Source organism: Dendrobates tinctorius, unplaced genomic scaffold, assembly GCF_039654945.1.
Source record: "Dendrobates tinctorius isolate UK_male_01 unplaced genomic scaffold, ASM3965494v1 ptg000018l, whole genome shotgun sequence".
Lineage (NCBI taxonomy): Eukaryota > Metazoa > Chordata > Amphibia > Anura > Dendrobatidae > Dendrobates > Dendrobates tinctorius.
In genome coordinates this window covers 18,309,885-18,328,688 of record NW_027361686.1, presented here as the reverse complement: position 1 = coordinate 18,328,688, position 18,804 = coordinate 18,309,885, and the positions used below count along the sequence as shown (strand labels likewise).

Sequence of the window (18,804 nt, the reverse complement as noted above, 5' to 3'; positions counted from 1 at the left end):
AATATGCTGAATATATGCCTTCATTCCCGGCCTGCAAGACAAGAAAACACCTTTTATAATACTCAACTTTAGGGTGGTCAGGTCGATGGGCATTGCTGTCTTGGTTTGGTGTCTTCTCTCTTCTTGTAATGCCGTCCTCTTTCTTGCTTTGTGTGGATGATGTGTCCTATGTCACTTACAAAGTGTCCACGGCATCGCGCTTCTGCACTGCGCATGCATCGGGTCTCTTTGAGGTTTCCCAATGCATGTGCATTGCAGTACTTTGCTCTGGCCTCGACAGGACAGATAAGTGCGCCTGCGCAGGAGCGCGATGCCAGGACGCTGTGTGGGTGACATAGGATGCGTAATCCACATGAAGCAAAAAGCAGGACAACATCGCAAGAAGAGAGAAGAGGCACCAGAGCCAGACAGAGATGCACCTGTAGGTGAGATTTATAAAAGGTGTTTTTCTTGGCCTGTATATCTGCCCACAATCCAGCCTGCAAGACAACCATTGAAAAAACATTACCATACCATTAACCATCTGTCACTAATCTATACAGCTTGCACAAACCATTCAGGCAGGTAACATACTCCTGGCATTCGCCAAACCTAGACTATCTCTGACTACCAGATGGATAACTTTGATTTATCACTAGAGTTGAGCGACTTTGGTCGGATCGGGTTTTGTGAAACCCGACTGAAACAAAATTTGAGTCGGATGAAACTAGTCTGACTAGGGCAAAAATAGTCGGAGTTTTGTCCGAAACCCGACCCCAATGCAAGTCAATGGGGAATAAAAGTCGGCATTGAGCGGATGACATTCATCTACTCAATGCCGACTTTTATTGCCCATTGACTTGCATTGGGGTCGGGTTTCGGACGAAACTCCAACTTTTTTTTGCCCTAGTCGGACCAGTTTCATCCGACTCAAATTTTGTTTCAGTCGGGTATCACGAAACCCGATCCGACCAAAGTTGCTCAACTCTATTCATCACTCTACACAACATGATTGTACTGCTGCAGGGTTCAGTGGTGGCAGCTTTACACTATTCCGTCTGATGTTTGGCATTGTGCTTGGTGATTTACAGCTTGCATGTAGCTGCATAGCCATGGAAACCGATGCCATGAAGCTAATAGCACAGTTTTGTGCTAACATTTTGTGATCTGCCATTTTGTGGCTAAGATGGTGTAGCTTCTATATTCTTACACTTTTGAATAATACCACTCACAATTTGAGAGATTTATTCCATCCTAAATATTCCATGAAGTGTCTTGTTGTAATGGTGTCATACTATTACATTACCTCAATCAAATTCATCTCTGTAGAGTGACCGATTCTTTTGTTTCCCAAATGTTTGCAAAGGTTGACTGCTTCATGGTATACACCTGTGGTGATGAGGTGATAAGAGTGAATGAAAAAGCGGTAAATTCAATCATCAAGAGATGCCCAAAATACACTATAGTCTATAAGTTCATTAATATTGCCTGATTGAAGTTCTAGTTCTTTGTCTATAAGCAGATCATCATGTAAAATATCTTGCATCTGTTTGGTAAAACCAACAACTGAGTAACCTGCATTGTCTGGGAAAATATCTAGACCACATTCATTACCAGTTTGTTTGAAGCCCTTTTCAGAAAATATCAATGTTGGAGATCCTATTTCAATGTTTTCTAGTGTAGAACCATCATGTAACAAAACTTCATGATCATTCATTTGATCACTTAAAGAGAAGTCACTACTTTGGTTCCCCACTGAATTGGATGCAATCTGGAGAGAAGGTAACTGATGACCAGATTTGTCAAAACTCTCAGGAAGCCAAGTAGGTCTATTTGTGTCATGAAATATTAGTTCGGTCTGTATGGTTGTTTTACATTCATGTTCATTTCTTGACTTCTTATGCAAAAGGTGCGTTTTTGGTTGAAGCAACCCATAAGGAGGAGAAAAAATGTGATCTTCTGTTATGATGTTATCAAACAGACTCTCGACTGTGCCAACCTCATCCGAGATACATGACAGAGTATCCATGCTTATTCCTATTTTAGAAATGGTGTCTGGAACAAGATGAGCCTCTGCAACTCCTAGGAACGTGCTGCTATTCAGATGGCCATCTGGAAGCATGGAAAGGTTGGGTGATAAGTTAATTACATTTTGTAATGGAGTGATTTTTTCTTTTCCGACATCGTGTTGAATGACTGAATTGCGATTCTTATGGGTTTGATTTTGTTTCTCTACTACAGCCTCCTGTGAGAAAATTGAAGTAGCAAGTTGCTGTGTGGCAGCTTCTATTACTGAGTATTTTCTGTTGAGAGATAAAATAATAGTTTATTAGTAATTTGCCCTAGCACGAAATAAAACAACTTAAAAAGGAATTTCCAACTTGGCCAGTTACAGTATCACCTATTCACAAGATAAGTGATAAATTGCTAATCGGTCGGGATCATTTCCACTCATTCATTATGTTTCATGAGTGGCCATGAGTTCTCAGCACTACGCCATTCAATGATTATTAAAATGCCTGACATAGCCAACCGCTGCACTCGGCTATCTCCTTCAGCCCTAAAACCAATGAATGGGGCATTTCAGAGCACATTCTCAGGATTTTAGGGCTTACAGCAGTTGGACCACTTTTCTCATTGTTATACCCCAGTAATTAACTACAGTGCCTTCAAAAAGTATTCAAACCACCTGACCTTTTGTAATGGGGGCCCGGGTGCCAGCTGTGATGAGGGGCTTTAACTCTTCAGCACCCAGGCGCCCCCATACTACAACTTTGGAGTGTGTCTTGGTGTTGTTGCGGCATGTGTGCAATTCGTCACCCACCTGAGGGACCGGAGACTGATCAGGATACAGTGTCCCATGGGGATCCGAACACAAACAAATGTCCGCAGGATCCTTGTTCTTTTTCTTTAAGGTTTTATTTGAAACAGGTGCTAGCAGCATAGTTACAGTCCTTCCGTTCCAGTAAAACATAAACATGACATCTTCTGTACAGTCCCTGGTATGGCCCTGCCACTTCTTGTCCTGCACGTTCTCTGAGCCCAAGGCCTGCAGAATCCTCCTGTTACCAGTCACTGAATGCTCCCTGTCTACATTGCCCATCTTTGGCAAAATAAGACTGCCGTTCACAGCCTCAACTGGACCTTAGGTCCCTGACAGTTACAGACGGTGTCCCCAGACTCCAACCTGAGATCCTCTTCCTGGCCTCTCCCAGAGAGTGCTCCCCAGAAGCCAAACTTCAAACTTTCTTCAGACCACTGTACCACGTCTTGCCTGTTCTCACACTCCACTGCGACTGTAACTCCAGCCTGCACTGCTGTTTGCTGCTCACACACACTCTCACCAACTAACTTCTTCTAGAACAGTTCTGTTTCCTCTGGGTAACTCCTCCCACCAATAATCCCATTGGTACAACTAATTAACTATTTCTATTCTGGCTAAAACCAGCTAACTATTGCTATTCTATCTAGCATCTAATCTCCCTATACTATAGCTAACAACTTACATTCTAACCCTACAGTGCCCTCTAGTGTCCTAAGCACTACTTAACTATGCTGTCCTACAATACTTTGACATTACAACAACACATATTATATATATATATATATACAACAATTAAAGGGAGAGACACATAAAGCACCCCCTTTACACTTTTCCACCTTTTTTCATGTTACACACACAATTTATAAATATCTTTATTGGGATTTTATGTGATATACCAACACAAAGTAGCATGTATTTGTGAAGTATAAGGGATGTGATACATGGTTTTCTAAGTATTATAAATATATAAATCTGAAAATTGTGAAGTGCATTTGTATTCAGCCTTCCTGAGTCAATACTTTGTAGGACCATCTTTTGATTATTTGTCACTCTTCTGCCAGAAGCAAGATGACACACAACAAGACTGAAGGGAAGGGGAGCTCTGCCACTAGAAAAATATTATCCTGCTCCCGACCTTGGACATACCTAGTATGTAATAGTTGGGAAAAGCATCTCAACCTTGGACGTACTTGGTACATTCAGGTGGTTTGCACGCACAGAAGCTGTGCGCGCATGACCGCCGCCTGGTGATCAGCAAATATCACAGCTGACAACTGGCACTCACTGCTAGGACAGCTGAACTCCCTAAATGCTATGATCGATGTCGATTGCAGTATTTAAAAGGCAGCCAGAGGGAGAAGGCACCCTCTGCCCTCCAATCGACACCCACGCAATGAGAAAAAAAACTGTAAAAGTATAAAACAAAAAAATCAGAATATAATAAAATATATATACACAATACTGTGCAAAAGTTTGGGGTCACCCAGACAATTTTGTGTTTTCCATGAAAACTCATACTTTTATTAATCAAATGAGTTGCCAAATGAATTTAAAATCTAGTCCAGACATTGACAAGGTTCAAAGAAAGATTTTTATTTGAAATAATTTTCTCCTTCACACTTTGCTTTTGTCAAAGAATGCTCCCTTTGCAGCAATTCCAGCATTGCAGACCTTTGGCATTCTAGCAGTTAATTTGCTGGAGAAATTTCACCCCATGCTTCCAGAAGCCCCTCCCACAAGTTGGTTTGGCTTGATGGGCACTTTTTGCTTACAATACGGGCAAGCTGCTCCCACAACAGCTCAATGGATTTGAGATCTGGTGACTGCGCTGGCCACTCCATTGCAGATAGAATACCAGCTGCCTGCTTCATCTCTAAATAGTTCTTGCATAATTTGGAGGTGTGCTTTGGGTCATTGTCCTGTTGTAGGATGAAATTGGCTCCAATCAAGCGCTGTCCACAGGGTATGGCATTGAAAAATGGAGTGATAGCCTTCCTTATTCAAAATCTCTTTTACCTTGTACTAATCTCCCGCTTTACCAGAACCAAAGCAACCCCAGACCATCACATTACCTCCACCATGCTTGACAGATGGTGTCAGGCCCTCCTACAGCATCTTTTCAGTTGTTCTGCATCTCACAAATGTTCTTCTGTGTGATCCAAACACCTCAAACTTGGATTCGTCTGTCCATAACAGTTTTTTCCAATCTTCCTCTGTCCAATGTCTGTGTTCTTTTGCCCATGTTAATATTTTCCTTTTATTAGCCAGTCTCAGATGTGGCTTTTTCTTTGCCACTCTACCCTGAATGCCAGCATCCCGGAGTGGCCTCTTCACTGTAGACGTTGACAATGTCATTTTGCATGTACTATTTACTGAAACTGCCAGTTGAGGACCTGTGAGGTGTCGATTTCTCAAACTACAGACTCTTATGTCTTGTTGCTCAGTTGTACAGTGGGGCCTCCCACTTCTCTTTCTACTCTGGTTAGAGCCTGTTTGTGCTCTCCTCTGAAGGGAGTAGTACACACCGTCGTAGGCAATCTTCAGTTTCTTGGCAATTTCTCGCATGATAGACAGCAACTTCTGTCTATTGTAGTGATTAGTGATAGGGACTCGCAAGTGTGAGGACCCTTGACGATGGGTTGTGAGCTTGTATACTTTGGCCAAAATATCGACTAATACCTCACATATTTTATATGTATATTTTTTTGCACTTTAATATCAGGGTGCAGCCAGGCCCATTTTGTCTTGTAAACTGTGGTGCCTGTTCATGTGGGATTCATCTTTATAGTGCTGGGCAGCCCGTCTGAGCTAATAGAAGGGCGTCACTAATAGGCTGGTAACCTGGATGCTGTGCATTACCACTTTGTGAACAGCGCTACCTACAAGTCCTCATTATGCAATCATATACTAAGCAGCCACCCCCTCCATGGATTGGTAGGTAGTGAGTGGCTGTCTCATCAGTATCTTTGCACCTGTGTTACTGCCATCTTAACTACATGGGCTTGCTTCGCCCTGAAGTGCATTTGGCAGGAGGCCTAGGCAGGTAAAAACATTGCTGCCTTTTTTTCTGCTGTCTTTTCAATTTCTCGCATGGAATAGCCTTCATTTCTAAGAACATGAATAGACTGTCAAGTTTCACATGAAAGTTCTTTTTTTTCTGGCCATTTTGAGAGTTTAATGGAACCAACAAATGCAATGCTCCAGATTTTCAACTAGCTCAAAGGAAGGTCAGGTTTATAGCTTCTCTAATCAGCCAAACTGTTTTCAGCTGTGCTAACATACTTGCAGAAGGGTTTTCAAGGGTAGTCTAACCATCCAATAGCCTTCTTACACAGTTAGCAAACACAAAATACCATAAGAACACTGGAGTGATGGTTGTTGGAAATGGGCCTCTATACACCTAAGAAGATATTGCATTACAAACCAGACATTTACAGCTAGAATAGTGATTTACCACATTAGCAATGTATAGAGTGTATTCCTGAATCATGTAATGTTAGCTACATTGGAAGAAACTGTGCATTTCTTTCAAAAATAAGGAAATTTCTAAGTGACCCTAAACTTTTGACCGGTAGTGTACATACCGCCCTCACTGCAGAGTGCCCTATAGCCAGTACACAACAAGGCAGCCTTTCCAGTGGCCACTTATTCTAGGTGCAGTTCACTGACTGACCTGAGGGGGAGGGGGCGCCAGAGAGCTACAAGTTCCTAACCAGAACTGAAAGTGGAAACATAACTTGTGAAGATTTATATATCATCCGACGACATATATAATAGTGTGTCCATAAAGTCATGGTGCACTTTTGACCAGTCACAGGAAAATATACAGTATACAATAAGTCTCCGGATCTAAAGCCCTTTAGACTTTTACTTTTGGGGTTATGTGAAGCAACATGTGTACATTGAAAGTATCAACGACATTAATCACTTAAAACAGAGAATCACAGACGTCATTCACTCTGTTACACCAGACGCCCTTACCCGTGTGTGGTAAGAACTTCACTATCGTTTGGATGTGTGTAGGGAAACAAATGGAGCCCACATTGAACTGCACTGAATAGGTATGAAACTGGGAGAGTTTTTCCTTTATTTGGAGCAGATTTCACATTTCTATCGTCTTTTGTTGCTTTCCAGTGACTGGTCAAAAGTGCACCATGGCTTTATGGACACACTGTGTATAAATTCCTGACAACTGGGGGGGCAATCTCCCCCCCCCCAAGAATCCCTGACACTTCCCGAAACACTTCCCCATCTTTTGTTGCACAAGAAATGCATCATCTTAGGCTACGCTCCCATGACAAGCATTGAGTGAGTTTTTGATGTTGCAGATTTTGTGCATTATTTCTGCACCCATTAAGTAAAAGAGGTTACTGACGTTTTTTTTTAAATATGCAGCATAAAAAACTCACCAAAAGCTCATCATGGGAAAATAACCTTAAAGTCTAAAAAAAATTATTCTAGCCATTAGTAAACTATGTAAAATTAATTATCTACACTCCACACTAATCTGTAGTATTAATAGTCACCTGAAAATTTGGTTTTGAAGAAATCGTCGGTGATTAACTTTCCTTTTGGTCGGTCTGCTCTTTTTTGGTCTTTGTAGAGTGCGCATGATATGGGTGGATGCCACTGTGACAAACGTGAAGAGATCGCGACCACATTCATAGTACCCCATTTCTGAATGTGGATAAAGGTTGAATGCAAATTGTGCAGTCCTGTGATGCATTACGATTTGCAGCTTGACAAGATATCTGAAAATGCAAAATAGATGCAAAATAACTTAAGGGCAATCCCATTAATTGTTTACTTTACTAAATGAATACATTACATATTTCTTATTTTCCATATTCAGTGAATCCAACAGTCGGTTTCTACAATTACAAACTAATTTATCAAGGAGGGGTATTTTTAAAATGTTGCACATCTTTCAATATAAAATTCAATCTAGAGCTGTTTTTACAATTTTTGATCCACTCTCCTATTGGATTGACAATTGCAACTTTTCTGTGAATTTTTTAAAAGTCACGATTTATACATTTTGCTTAGACCCAGTTGCAAGTCTTACCATACCCACTTTCTTGCCCACATCTCAAAACTGGAGAAAGCAGCAGAAAGCCCCAAGGAATCTCAACTGTTTGTGGAAAAAAAGCCATTCAGCAAAATGTCATCAATAAATTCAACTCTGTGCAACTGTCCCACATGTTTAGAATTCATCAATTGTCTTCAAAGACTAGAAAGACATAAAGGGTTAAGAACATGGGTGTCAGAAACTCAACTATAAACCTTTCAGGACAGGAGTTAATACCATATAAGTCCATCATGCCATTTCCAGTAGACCAACCATTAATTATTTGCAGACCACCCAACACATTAAAAAGTCAGCTTGGTCCACATATAATTCTCCAAACATTTTTTAGAATGCTATTGCAGAGTAAGAAAATGCACAGAGATCATGCAGTGTAGGTGCAGGAAGCCGGCTGTCAGAGGTGGCCGGAAAATGCAGAGGTGTTTTATAACTGATCTGCTGACTTGGTTGCTGTATATACAGTGAAAAATGATAAAGTGCTTCCTCCTCCTGTAACAAGGTGGCCCGGGGCGGTAGCCATGGGCGAGTCCACTAAGCAACGGTCAGTGAGCACCCTGGTACCTTGCTCATGAAAAGTCAAACAAAGTTCTTTGAACAGCATGTGTAACATGCTCCACAGCACACTCGCAGGCGCCATCATATTCCTTTCAGCTGCTACCTTGTAGGCTCTGCAAATCACTTCAAAGACGGGGTCTTTCTCCAACAGATGAACTTTAATAAACAGCAAGGCATCCATCAAATCTGCAGCACAGTTCACACACAGTGGCATTTCCTCACTCTCCCTGTCCTTCAGACAGTCCTGATTCTTCCTGACAACTTCTTCCTTCTCCTGCACTTACTTTGTTACACACGTGTTCCAGGCTCACCAGTTCTACTAGTTTCACAGGTCCGGTTTCCTTAGGAAGAAGTGCTAGGTACACTCTCTCAGCTCCACCTGCCCTGGTCATAGACCCTGAATACTCCTTGAGTTGACCTCTGTTCACTGGTGGCCGTCCACACTGGTCCCTATCCTGGGACTCCCTCCAGCCATAGCCGCTCCATTCTTCAGGCTACATAAATCCTGTAAGCTACATGCATCTTGCCTTCCGGCAGAATGCCTGGGGACTTCTCACTTACCAGGAAATATTTCTCCTATATCCCCTGCTGCTGTTGCTGCTCTGTGCCCCTCCGATCTACTTAACTTTTATGCTGACTGGACCTAATGACCACTCTTATCTATCCTATGCTCTATTTCTATGCTATTACCTTGCTCTAATGTGCCCCCCTTAAGCTAACCCCACTATTACTCTATACTAACTCCTATCCTATCTTAGCCCTAATTCTAGACATATCAAATACACCTCATTACAATGCATGAACAATGAGGAACAGCACAGTATATGACAAATACACTACAGTACATAGACATTATATCACATGAATAGGAATAACCACCAAGGTGCCGCATGTATTACATGTGCACAGCACCAAAGGTGATGTACCAAGTCACCCCCTTACACTCCCGTCCCAGTGATCATGTGATTGTCAGATGCAGAAGGGAGCAGAGGCTGCAAAAAATCATGGAGATATTTCCCTCTTTCCGTCATTAACCCGAGTCACAGTTGAAAATCTAATATATAAAGCTCAATGTGTGTGTGTATGTATGTGTCTATGTATGTATGTATGTGTGTGTGTATGTACTGTATGTATGTATGTGTGTGTATGTCCGGGATTGGCATCTGCACAGTCGCAACTACAGCCACAAAATTTTGCACAGTCACAAGTCTGGACCCCGAGAGCGTCCTAGGCTATGTTGTGAGGCGAAATTTTAACCCCGCGCGTTCCAATTCACCAAACAATTTTGCCTGTTATTCTTATCATTTCTATGGTGTTATCATCCTTCTGTAAAGCTGGAAATAACACAATTTATTACCGTGCCAAAACAGACCACCCTCTGACACAGACTGTAGGGGGAGCCCAGTATCACACAGGATAGGATTAGATACACGGCTCAGCAGTCAGTATCACACAGGATAGGATTAGATACACGACTCAGCAGTCAGTATCACACAGGATAGGTTAGATACACAGCTCAGCAGTCAGTATCACACAGGATAGGATTAGATACACTGCTGAGCAATCCAATAACACACGATAGGATTAGGTACATGGCTCGGCAGTCAGTATCACGCAGGATAGGATTAGATACACAGCTCAGTACATAATATCACACAGGATAGGGTTAGATACACGGCTCAGCAGACGGTATCACACAGGATAGGATTAGATACACTGCTTAGCAGTCAGTATCACACAGGATAGGATTAGATACACGGCTGAGCAGTCAGTAACACACGATAGAATTAGATACACAGCTCAGCAGAAAATACCACACAGGAGAGGATTAGATACACAGCTCAGCAGACATTATCACACAGGATAGGGTTAGATACACGGCTCAGCAGTCAGTATCACACAGGATAGGATTAGATACATGGCTCAGCAGACATTATCACACAGGATAGGGTAAGATACATAGCTCAGAAACAGGATGTGCCAAAGGAGAGGACATTTTCATTCCAAGAATTCCACTCATTCCATCTGATTTGTTTTTTGATTTTAAACGCATCCAGTTTCCAGTTCAACTGCTATTTGCAATGTCCATTAACAATGCTCAGGGACAGTCCTTGAAAGTAGTAGAGATCGATTTGCAATCTCCATGCTTTTCTCATGGTCAACTTTACGTGATCTGTTCAAGAGCTGGAACTGCCAAAAATCTGTTCATCTGTGCACCGAAAGGAAAAACCAAAAATCTTGAATGAGTTGAAAATAAAATACTATCAATACTTGGGTAATCGTTTAGTTAATTTGTGTTGCAAATCTGTAGTGTTGAATATATGATGTGAAATGTTTTTATGTGCAATATAATTAATCATTATAATTTGTTATAACTAACCACAGTTGGTTACTATGCCCAGGCAACGCCGGGCTCTTCAGCTAGTTACCTATACAAGTCTATGGATCCATGAAAATCACTGATCCATAGACTGATGGCAAAAACTGACAATAGAAAAAACAAGGGAAGGGGAGATATATTTTCAGCTCACCAAGTGTGGAAATGTAGCCTCCATTGCAGTGTGCGGTGCACGGACTCCAGCCAGGCAGCTGGGTAAGGCTACTTTCACACATCAGGTTTTCGGCGTCAGGCGCGTTCCATCGTCGTGCTGGAGCGCCGGATCCGGCAAATGTTTAGTAAAACCGGACGTGACGGATCCGGTTTTCTGCCGGATTCATCTTGCGCTTGACAGCCAAAACCGGATCCGTCTCATCCGGTTGATCCGGTTTTCGATCCGTTTTTCGACGGATTACGCCGGATCCGGTTTTTAAAATTGCCCCTTGTGGCCTTCCGAAAGGGATTGGCTACTGAAAAACTATATATAGCGTGTTCCTACAGCCCTTCTTTGACAGGTTGTAAAGGAGAAAGTGCAGGTTGGAGAGAAGAGCAAGTTACTGGCGAAGATGGATGTTGTGATTGGAAATATTTTGAAGAATTTGGCGGATTTTACAGCGGAGGCGAATCGTTTGAGGGTGATTGTTCTGGAGAAGGAGAGAGCGAGACAGCAGCAGCGCATCAGGCATCGTAGACGACGTTTGTGGATCCACCCCATCACAGCCAAGAGAATGACGCGTGGGGTCTATTCTACACTCTGCCTGGACCTTAGACAAAACCCGGATAAATTTTTTGGATATGTTCGGATGAAAATGGAGAATTTTAATTACTTGGTGGAGCGCATTGCACACCTCATAAGAAAATCGGACACCTATTGCCGCTTCTCTGTTTCACCCGCAAAGCGTCTGATGGTGACTTTAAGGTAAGCCACATTTATTGGATATGCTCGCATCAGAGCACACTTTCACTGCAATCTTGTTGGTGGTAGTTTGCAGCTCCAAGTGTTATAGCTGACTTTTGGTATGTAATGCTGTGATTTTAAACTAATTGATTGTTTTTTAATTCCCCACAGATTTCTTGCAACTGGAGAATCCCTTTCGTCACTGCATTTCCAGTACAGACTTGGGATTTCCACCATATCTGGAATAGTGAAGTACACATGCCGTGCACTGTGGGACTCCTTAGCTGAAGAGTTTTTACCAGAGCCCACAACAGAGAGGTGGATTGAAATTTCAGAAAAGTTTCAACAGATATGTCAGTTTCCCAACTGCTTGAGCGCTGTGGACGGGAAACATATCCGCATTGTAAAGCCAGCCGGATCGGGATCGGAATATTTCAATTACAAGAAATATTTTTCAATTGTCCTCATGGCCATCGCTGACGCGGAATACAAATTTATTGCTGTTGATATTGGGGCCTATGGCCGCTCCAATGACTCTCAAGTTTTCAAACTGTCTGCCATGGGGCGTAAACTGTATGGAAACACCTTCCAGTTCCCACCCCCTAGACCGCTGCCACAAACATCTGGTCCACCTATGCCATTTGTCTCTGTAGGGGATGAAGCCTTCCAGCTGTCAGAACACCTTTTGAAACCGTACGGTAGCAGAGGATTGTCAAGAACAAAACGCATTTTTAATTACCGCCTCACAAGAGCAAGAAGAATGGTTGAATGTACCTTTGGTATTCTGACAGCCAAATGGCGGGTCTTATTGACTGCGATCAACCTCAAGACAGAAACTGTGGACGAGGTGATCAAAGCTTGCATGGTACTCCACAATCTTGTTATCTGCAAGGAACCCATTTCCATTGAGGACACCTCTGAAGAAACCACCTTGCAAGATTACCATGACATTACAACTAGAAGTTCTGTGACGGTTTCAGTAATGAGGGACAATTTTGCACTGTACTTTATGTCACCTCAAGGCAGAGTACACTGGCAGGATGACAGAGTGTGAAAGATTTGTGCCCTTAACCAAACTTGTGTACCTTCTGTACCAACAGTATATACCTTTGCCAACCAAAGTTGGCTATCTTGTCATGGTCCTACTATTTTTACCTTTAGGCCACAGGTGTGTACCTGGTTGTGTTTTATGCAAAGTATTTCACCTTTTAACAAAAGTTGTGTACATTGTTAGGAAATAACCAACAATAAACACAACTTTTTAGGTGAAATACTTTGCTTCAAACACAACCAGGAACACAACTGTGGCAAAAAGCTAAAATTTACCCACAGTTATATACCTGGTTTTGAATACTTTTTTACCTTTGAAATACCCTGTATTTAACCTTTTTTTTTTTAAATATTTTGCCGCAGAAAGAAAAGACATAACCATTGTGAAACGATAATTTAACTTTTATTTAAAATATGTTTTTTTTTGTAAAATGTTTTTAAAGTGCAAAAAACTTTTTTAATAAAGGTTTTAAACCCAATGGGCATTTTTTATTAAAAAACACACATTACAAATCTGTGTAGTGTGGGGTGGAAATACTGCTGGAGGGGCTGCGGGACACTTCGACACTGGGAGTGTGGAGAGAGGACTGGGATCGTGGTGGGGAAGGAACAGTTAGAGGTGAAGGTGTGGAAAAAGCTACAGAATGGGTGGACATGTGGGAGGCAGAAGAGGTGGTGGGCGGTGGAGTGGAGGGTTGGGCAGGGACTGTAGGAGCAGATGATGGAAAGTTGTATGGGGAAGGAGTTTGGTACGGGGAAGGAGTTTGGTACGGGGCAGGTTGCTGGAAGTGGGGAGATGTCTGGTACTGGGGAGGTTGCTGGTACTGGGGAGGTTGCTGGTACTGGGGAGGTTGCTGGTACTGGGGAGGTGGCTGGTATGTAATAGGAGGGGGAGGATGGAAAGTGGCTGGAGGGGGTGCAGGTGGAGGAACTACTGGGGTGGGAGGAGGAGGTTGAGAGGTAACGTGCTGGAGAGCACCGTGGCATGAATGCATTACATGCATCTGCTGGGTAGGAGAGAGCGTTGCCATGCGCTCCACAACAGACCTGAAAAAGGTGTGGTTTGGCGAAGATCTTGCTTCTGAATGCATGGTTTGCAGAAGTGTCTTCACCTCCAGAATGCTGGAGTTGATCTGCTGAAAGCCTGCGGAGATTTGCTCTGACAAGACTTTTAGACAGTTCTGGAAAGATGCATTCAGATGCAAGAACTCTGGCGCAAAAGTCTTTTCCTGACCCCTCTGCCGCTGCCGCCCAGTACCCGCAGGTGTACTAGAGGTGGCAGGGGCAGAAGGGTGGGGTAAAGAGAAAGCGATCTCCTCACCAGCAGCTTCATGTAATGTAGGCGGCCACGATGCTCCTGTGCTGGTGGATAGGACAGATGGGTCGAATGTGTGGGAAGGCTGGGAAGGTGCAGATGTACCGGGGCGGTCGAAGTGTCCCTCGGTGCCGGTCTCCTCAGGGATCGCCTCAGAAGGGTCCAATTGTGCAGGCTCCCGAGTGCTGCTCACCATGCTGTGGAATAAAGAGAAAAAAAAACAATTAAAATAGTGACATGGCATGGCCCTGGCTGAAAAAAAATTGTTACATCTAAACATTATTTTTTCACATGTGGTGTGTAATATTTACCTTCTGGTGACCATTGTATCCTGGAGGAACGACAGGGCTCGTGCGTACTTGTACTTGCTCCTGCGTCCTCCAGATCCACTCGGGGCCCGCATCTCTTTATTGAACTCCTTCTTGAAACGATCCCTCACAGACCGCCACCGCTTCACAATTCTGTCCCCTGAAATGAGAAAGGACAAAGTGGTTAGTATACAACATCAGTGTTTCCCAAACTCCAGTCCTCATGGTCCCCAGGGGTCATGTTTTCAGGATTTCCATAGTAAATAGAAATCCTGAACACATGATCCGTGGGGACCACGAGGACTGGAGTTCGGGAAACACTGGTTTACATCAAGCAACCGGTACTGTATATACTTACGCTCTTTAATCTGGGCCCGAGCATCGAGGTCCTCCCAGCGGGCCACAAGGAGCGAACAGATTTCCTCCCAGAGTCGTCGGGTAACGATCAGGTCAGCATGACGGCGGTCAGCCATATTCCATAACGGCTCCCTTTCTCTGACGAGATCGATGAGGTGGTCCACATCTATTCCTCCATCCTCACCGTCAGAGTCGGGAGCACGCTGTGAAGGCTGTTAAAGTAAAAGAGAAAAATAGCAAACTTAGTCACCACACTTAAGACATGAAATAAAAAGTGTACCAAAATTTCTCTTAAATATTATACTTACACGCTGGTGACCGCCGCGTTGCTGTCGCCGACGACCCTGGGAGGCACTGCGAGGACCTCTTGGCCGAGCACCAGATTGGGAAGACTAGAGAAGAAAAGAAAAAAATGTATGTGTTTGGATGTTGGCATTTGTTTGCTGTGTGTGGTCTGCAGAACATTGTTTTCTATGTGTTGTGTGTAGTGTGATGTTATGTTTCTGCTTTTGATGCAAAAAACGTACCAATTGTGAGCCCACTCCAGGTGTCTGTCCACCCCTTCCTTCTTCTTCTGGGAGCTCCTCTTCAGCTTGTGATTCCTGTTTTGAAATAAAAGGCAATGAATAGACATATATTACAGAGATTATGGATTTTGGAAATAAAAACTTACCGTCAAACGCTGACGATGCGAGGGAGGACTCCCAGAAGAAGATGTGCTGTCCTCTTGCTGGCCAGACTCCATGGCTGTGGGTGGTGCTGTTGCTGCTGCCAGTGCTGCCAGTGCTGCCACTGCTGCTGCTGCATCTCTTGGGCGGCTGTTGAATAAAGAGAAACAAAGGGCCAATGAATATCTTGATATTCCATGGCCCTAGTTTTGAGGAATGGGGGATTTGATAATTACCTTCTCTCATCTGCTGCTGGACTCCCCTCCCGTTGTTCAGCATGCTGCTCCATTTGGGGTGGTGGTGGTGGTGCTGATGGTGCTGCAGTGGTCTCCTGCCTTCTCCTGCGCCTGGTTGCTGTCTTGGGTGGCATGTTGGGTGTGGCTGAGGGTCCCACTGTCATGCTTTTATATATGTTTCTTGTGGGCAGAGCTACTGAGCATGCTCAGACCCAAAAAACCGGATCCGGCACATTGCGGCGCTCATAGGCTTTCATTGTGTGAAAAAGCCGGACACGCCGGATCCGGCGTGTCCGGCTTTTTCGCCGGAGACAAAAAACCTTACAGTAGCCGTTTTTTCCAGACGCCGGATTGCGACACATTGCCGGATCCGGCGAAAACCGGATGAAACGCATGGCCATCCGGCCCGATCCGGCGCTAATGCAAGTCAATGGGGGGGAAACCGGATCCGGCATTGCATTTTGCCGGATCCGGTTTTTGTCAAAAGTGCCGGATCACGCCTGAAGGGCGAAAACCTGATGTGTGAAAGAGGCCTAAAAAAATGAGTGTGTGGAGTGAAGGGTGGAGGGGGTTAAGTTGGAAACGTTTAGGACATCTGTCTACGCGTTTCAAGCTAAATGCTCTTGGTCCTCATTTTTAATACAACCATTATGATTTTTTCCTTTTAATTCTATAACTAAAAGTCATGTTTTAACTTCAAAATCAGGCAGATGCTGGAACCCTTTCCATTTTTTTTCTGTAAAAACTGAGAAAACACTTATGAAACTTGGATCAAAAACGCTGATGAAAAACAGTCCACGTTTTTATGTACAAGAAAAATCATGGATGTCTGAATGAGGCCTTACCTACAGACTTTGTCACACTAAACAGACAGATGTCAAGTAAACCTACTTCTTTTATAATGGGTACTAAAGCAGAATTTAGGTTGGCAATTCCTGACATATGGCAGAAGAATAGATATTCTTTACAAATCATTAACTATCATTAGTATGGAGCGTCTCCGTGTGGAGCAGAAATGCATGGAGTTTGGTTTTGAAATGGAAAAAAATGTCATCAGCACTAATTTGTATAAAAAGGAGATTGACGTGTCCGAGTAGACCGTGCTGCTGTATGGAGGAAGCAGTTCCAGAATAGAATAGTCACTTTGTAGTTTTATCTTTACATGTTTTGTGCTCGCACAGGTCACTTCTTCCAAAACAAACTACATAGCAGTGTGGTCAGCTCTGAGACATCAATCTACACGTTCTACTAATTAAGAATAAGAACATTTACGTTCATTTGCCGACGGGACTGAAGAAGTGTAATCTTAATAATGGCCAATTGTTGGAGTTATAACAATCACAATCTTTTCCGGTGAGCAACTCAATAACTCCCTTCTGATCTGTATTCTGTCAATACTACCCTATGAGCGCTTGTCTCCCCCTCAGCGTCTCATTAGTGCTAGTATAAAATAATAATGCATAAGTATATTTATATGCTCCTGAATGATGTTTGTAGAAAATTGATCATAGATTACATGCAATACAAGAAAAAATACTGCAGAATTCTTAACACAACAATTTTGAAACAACATGCAAAGTGCCCCCATTGCTCCAATAACATCAAATCAAATTTGTATTACGATAAATAATACTTTTTTATCTTATTAAAATATTGATTTTAGTCCATATACATATTATCTATCATCTATCTATTTAGTATCTAGCTAATAGCTATCTTTCTCTCTAGTAACTATCTCATTTTATCATCTATATCTATATTTAGTAGTTGCCGTAATATCTATTAACCTATCTATCTATTTATCTCTCTTTCTAGTATCTATCTGTCTGTCATCTGTCTATCTATCTCTAGCTACTGTATATCTATCACCTATCTCTCTTTCTAATATCCATTCATTATCTATCTACTAAAATCTATCCGTATATCTATTATCTATCTATTGATCCATCTGTTATATATCTCATATCTGTGTGTAATCTGAAATCCTGTACAATGTGTATGTATGCCTTAGGCGGTAATATTACTTACCTGATCACTAGAAGTGTCTGTAGCTCTTCGAGAAAGACTTTTATCAGAATGAACAGCGGACCCCAGTACTTCCAGATACTGTGAACAGTGAGCATGCAAAGCCCCTCCTATCTTTTTCAATACACCGCAGTGGTCTTGGCTTTTTAATTGATGGGAAGTGAATAGCCAATTTTCGGCATTGTATTTTCCTGGTGATTCTGTCCAATGGATTCTTCAAAGCAATATGTCTATTTTGACATTGGGCAGTATTTTTTTCTGTAAAGGAGGATGGCGGTTTACAATATAAGGGTTGATTTTATGGTGGTATCTGTTCACACTGCTGATATCCAATCCTTTTTTAACAATTGAAGTATTGAGAGGGAATATATTCTACAAATGCAGTGACTGCTCCAATCCATTATAACCTTGCCCTCATTAACCTGGGGACCTACAGCTTTACTTGGATCAACAAAAAGCCTTTGCGGATAATTCAGCTCCTGATGTTTAATATCAGATTATTTATTAAAAATATATAAAAATTGTTACTTTATATTCCACTGTACACATGGAACTAGCAGAAAATATGACAAGTACACCAGACTTTTTGGATGAAATCTTAATAAATAATTCGATTACATCTAAGACCCGATTCATGATTGCATTTGCACCTATTTTTGGTCTCATTTTTCCTGTTTTGCTGTTTTAAGTTGAGCCTATTTGGAGTTTATTTTCTACTTGTTCGTTTGCATTTTTCTATGTTCACCTCTCTGGGTGCTGTATTTGTAACACAGACGTTTGTGGCCGATTCATTATTTGTGACTTTCTAAAAAGTCGCAAAACGTCTGCACAAATATATTCCAGCCCTACCCACGCAGTCATTTTTTTGTATGCCAGAGTTGCATGAAATATTTTAATGGAACACACGTCTTATTGATCTAAAAAGGTGAAAAATAGGTAAAAGACAAAAATAAAGAGGATATTTTATTTTGTGCAAATTCAATGAACCCACCATTTTGAAGAATTTGTGCAAAGAAAGGCAGCAAATACCCCAAAATGAATTGAGCCCCAAGTGCTGGATTGCATAGAAAGATTTTCCTTTGGGTATGTGCTTGCTAGTTCCCTCATGTTGATAAAGAGGGTCATT

At 42.4% G+C, this 18,804-nt stretch overlaps 1 protein-coding gene across 1 annotated transcript; it reads right to left on the bottom strand.

Moving 5' to 3' along the window:
• Window positions 1–1,226: 1,226 nt before the first annotated feature.
• On the bottom strand, window positions 1,227–17,779 carry CUNH19orf85 (chromosome unknown C19orf85 homolog). The gene is made up of 3 exons (XM_073566424.1): window positions 17,682–17,779; window positions 7,330–7,554; window positions 1,227–2,282 (listed from the first exon to the last, which is right to left on the bottom strand). The coding sequence occupies exons 1-3, from the start codon at window positions 17,774–17,776 to the stop codon at window positions 1,412–1,414; spliced, it is 1,191 nt and encodes a 396-aa protein (XP_073422525.1). The 5' UTR covers window positions 17,777–17,779; the 3' UTR covers window positions 1,227–1,411.
• Window positions 17,780–18,804: the final 1,025 nt, after the last annotated feature.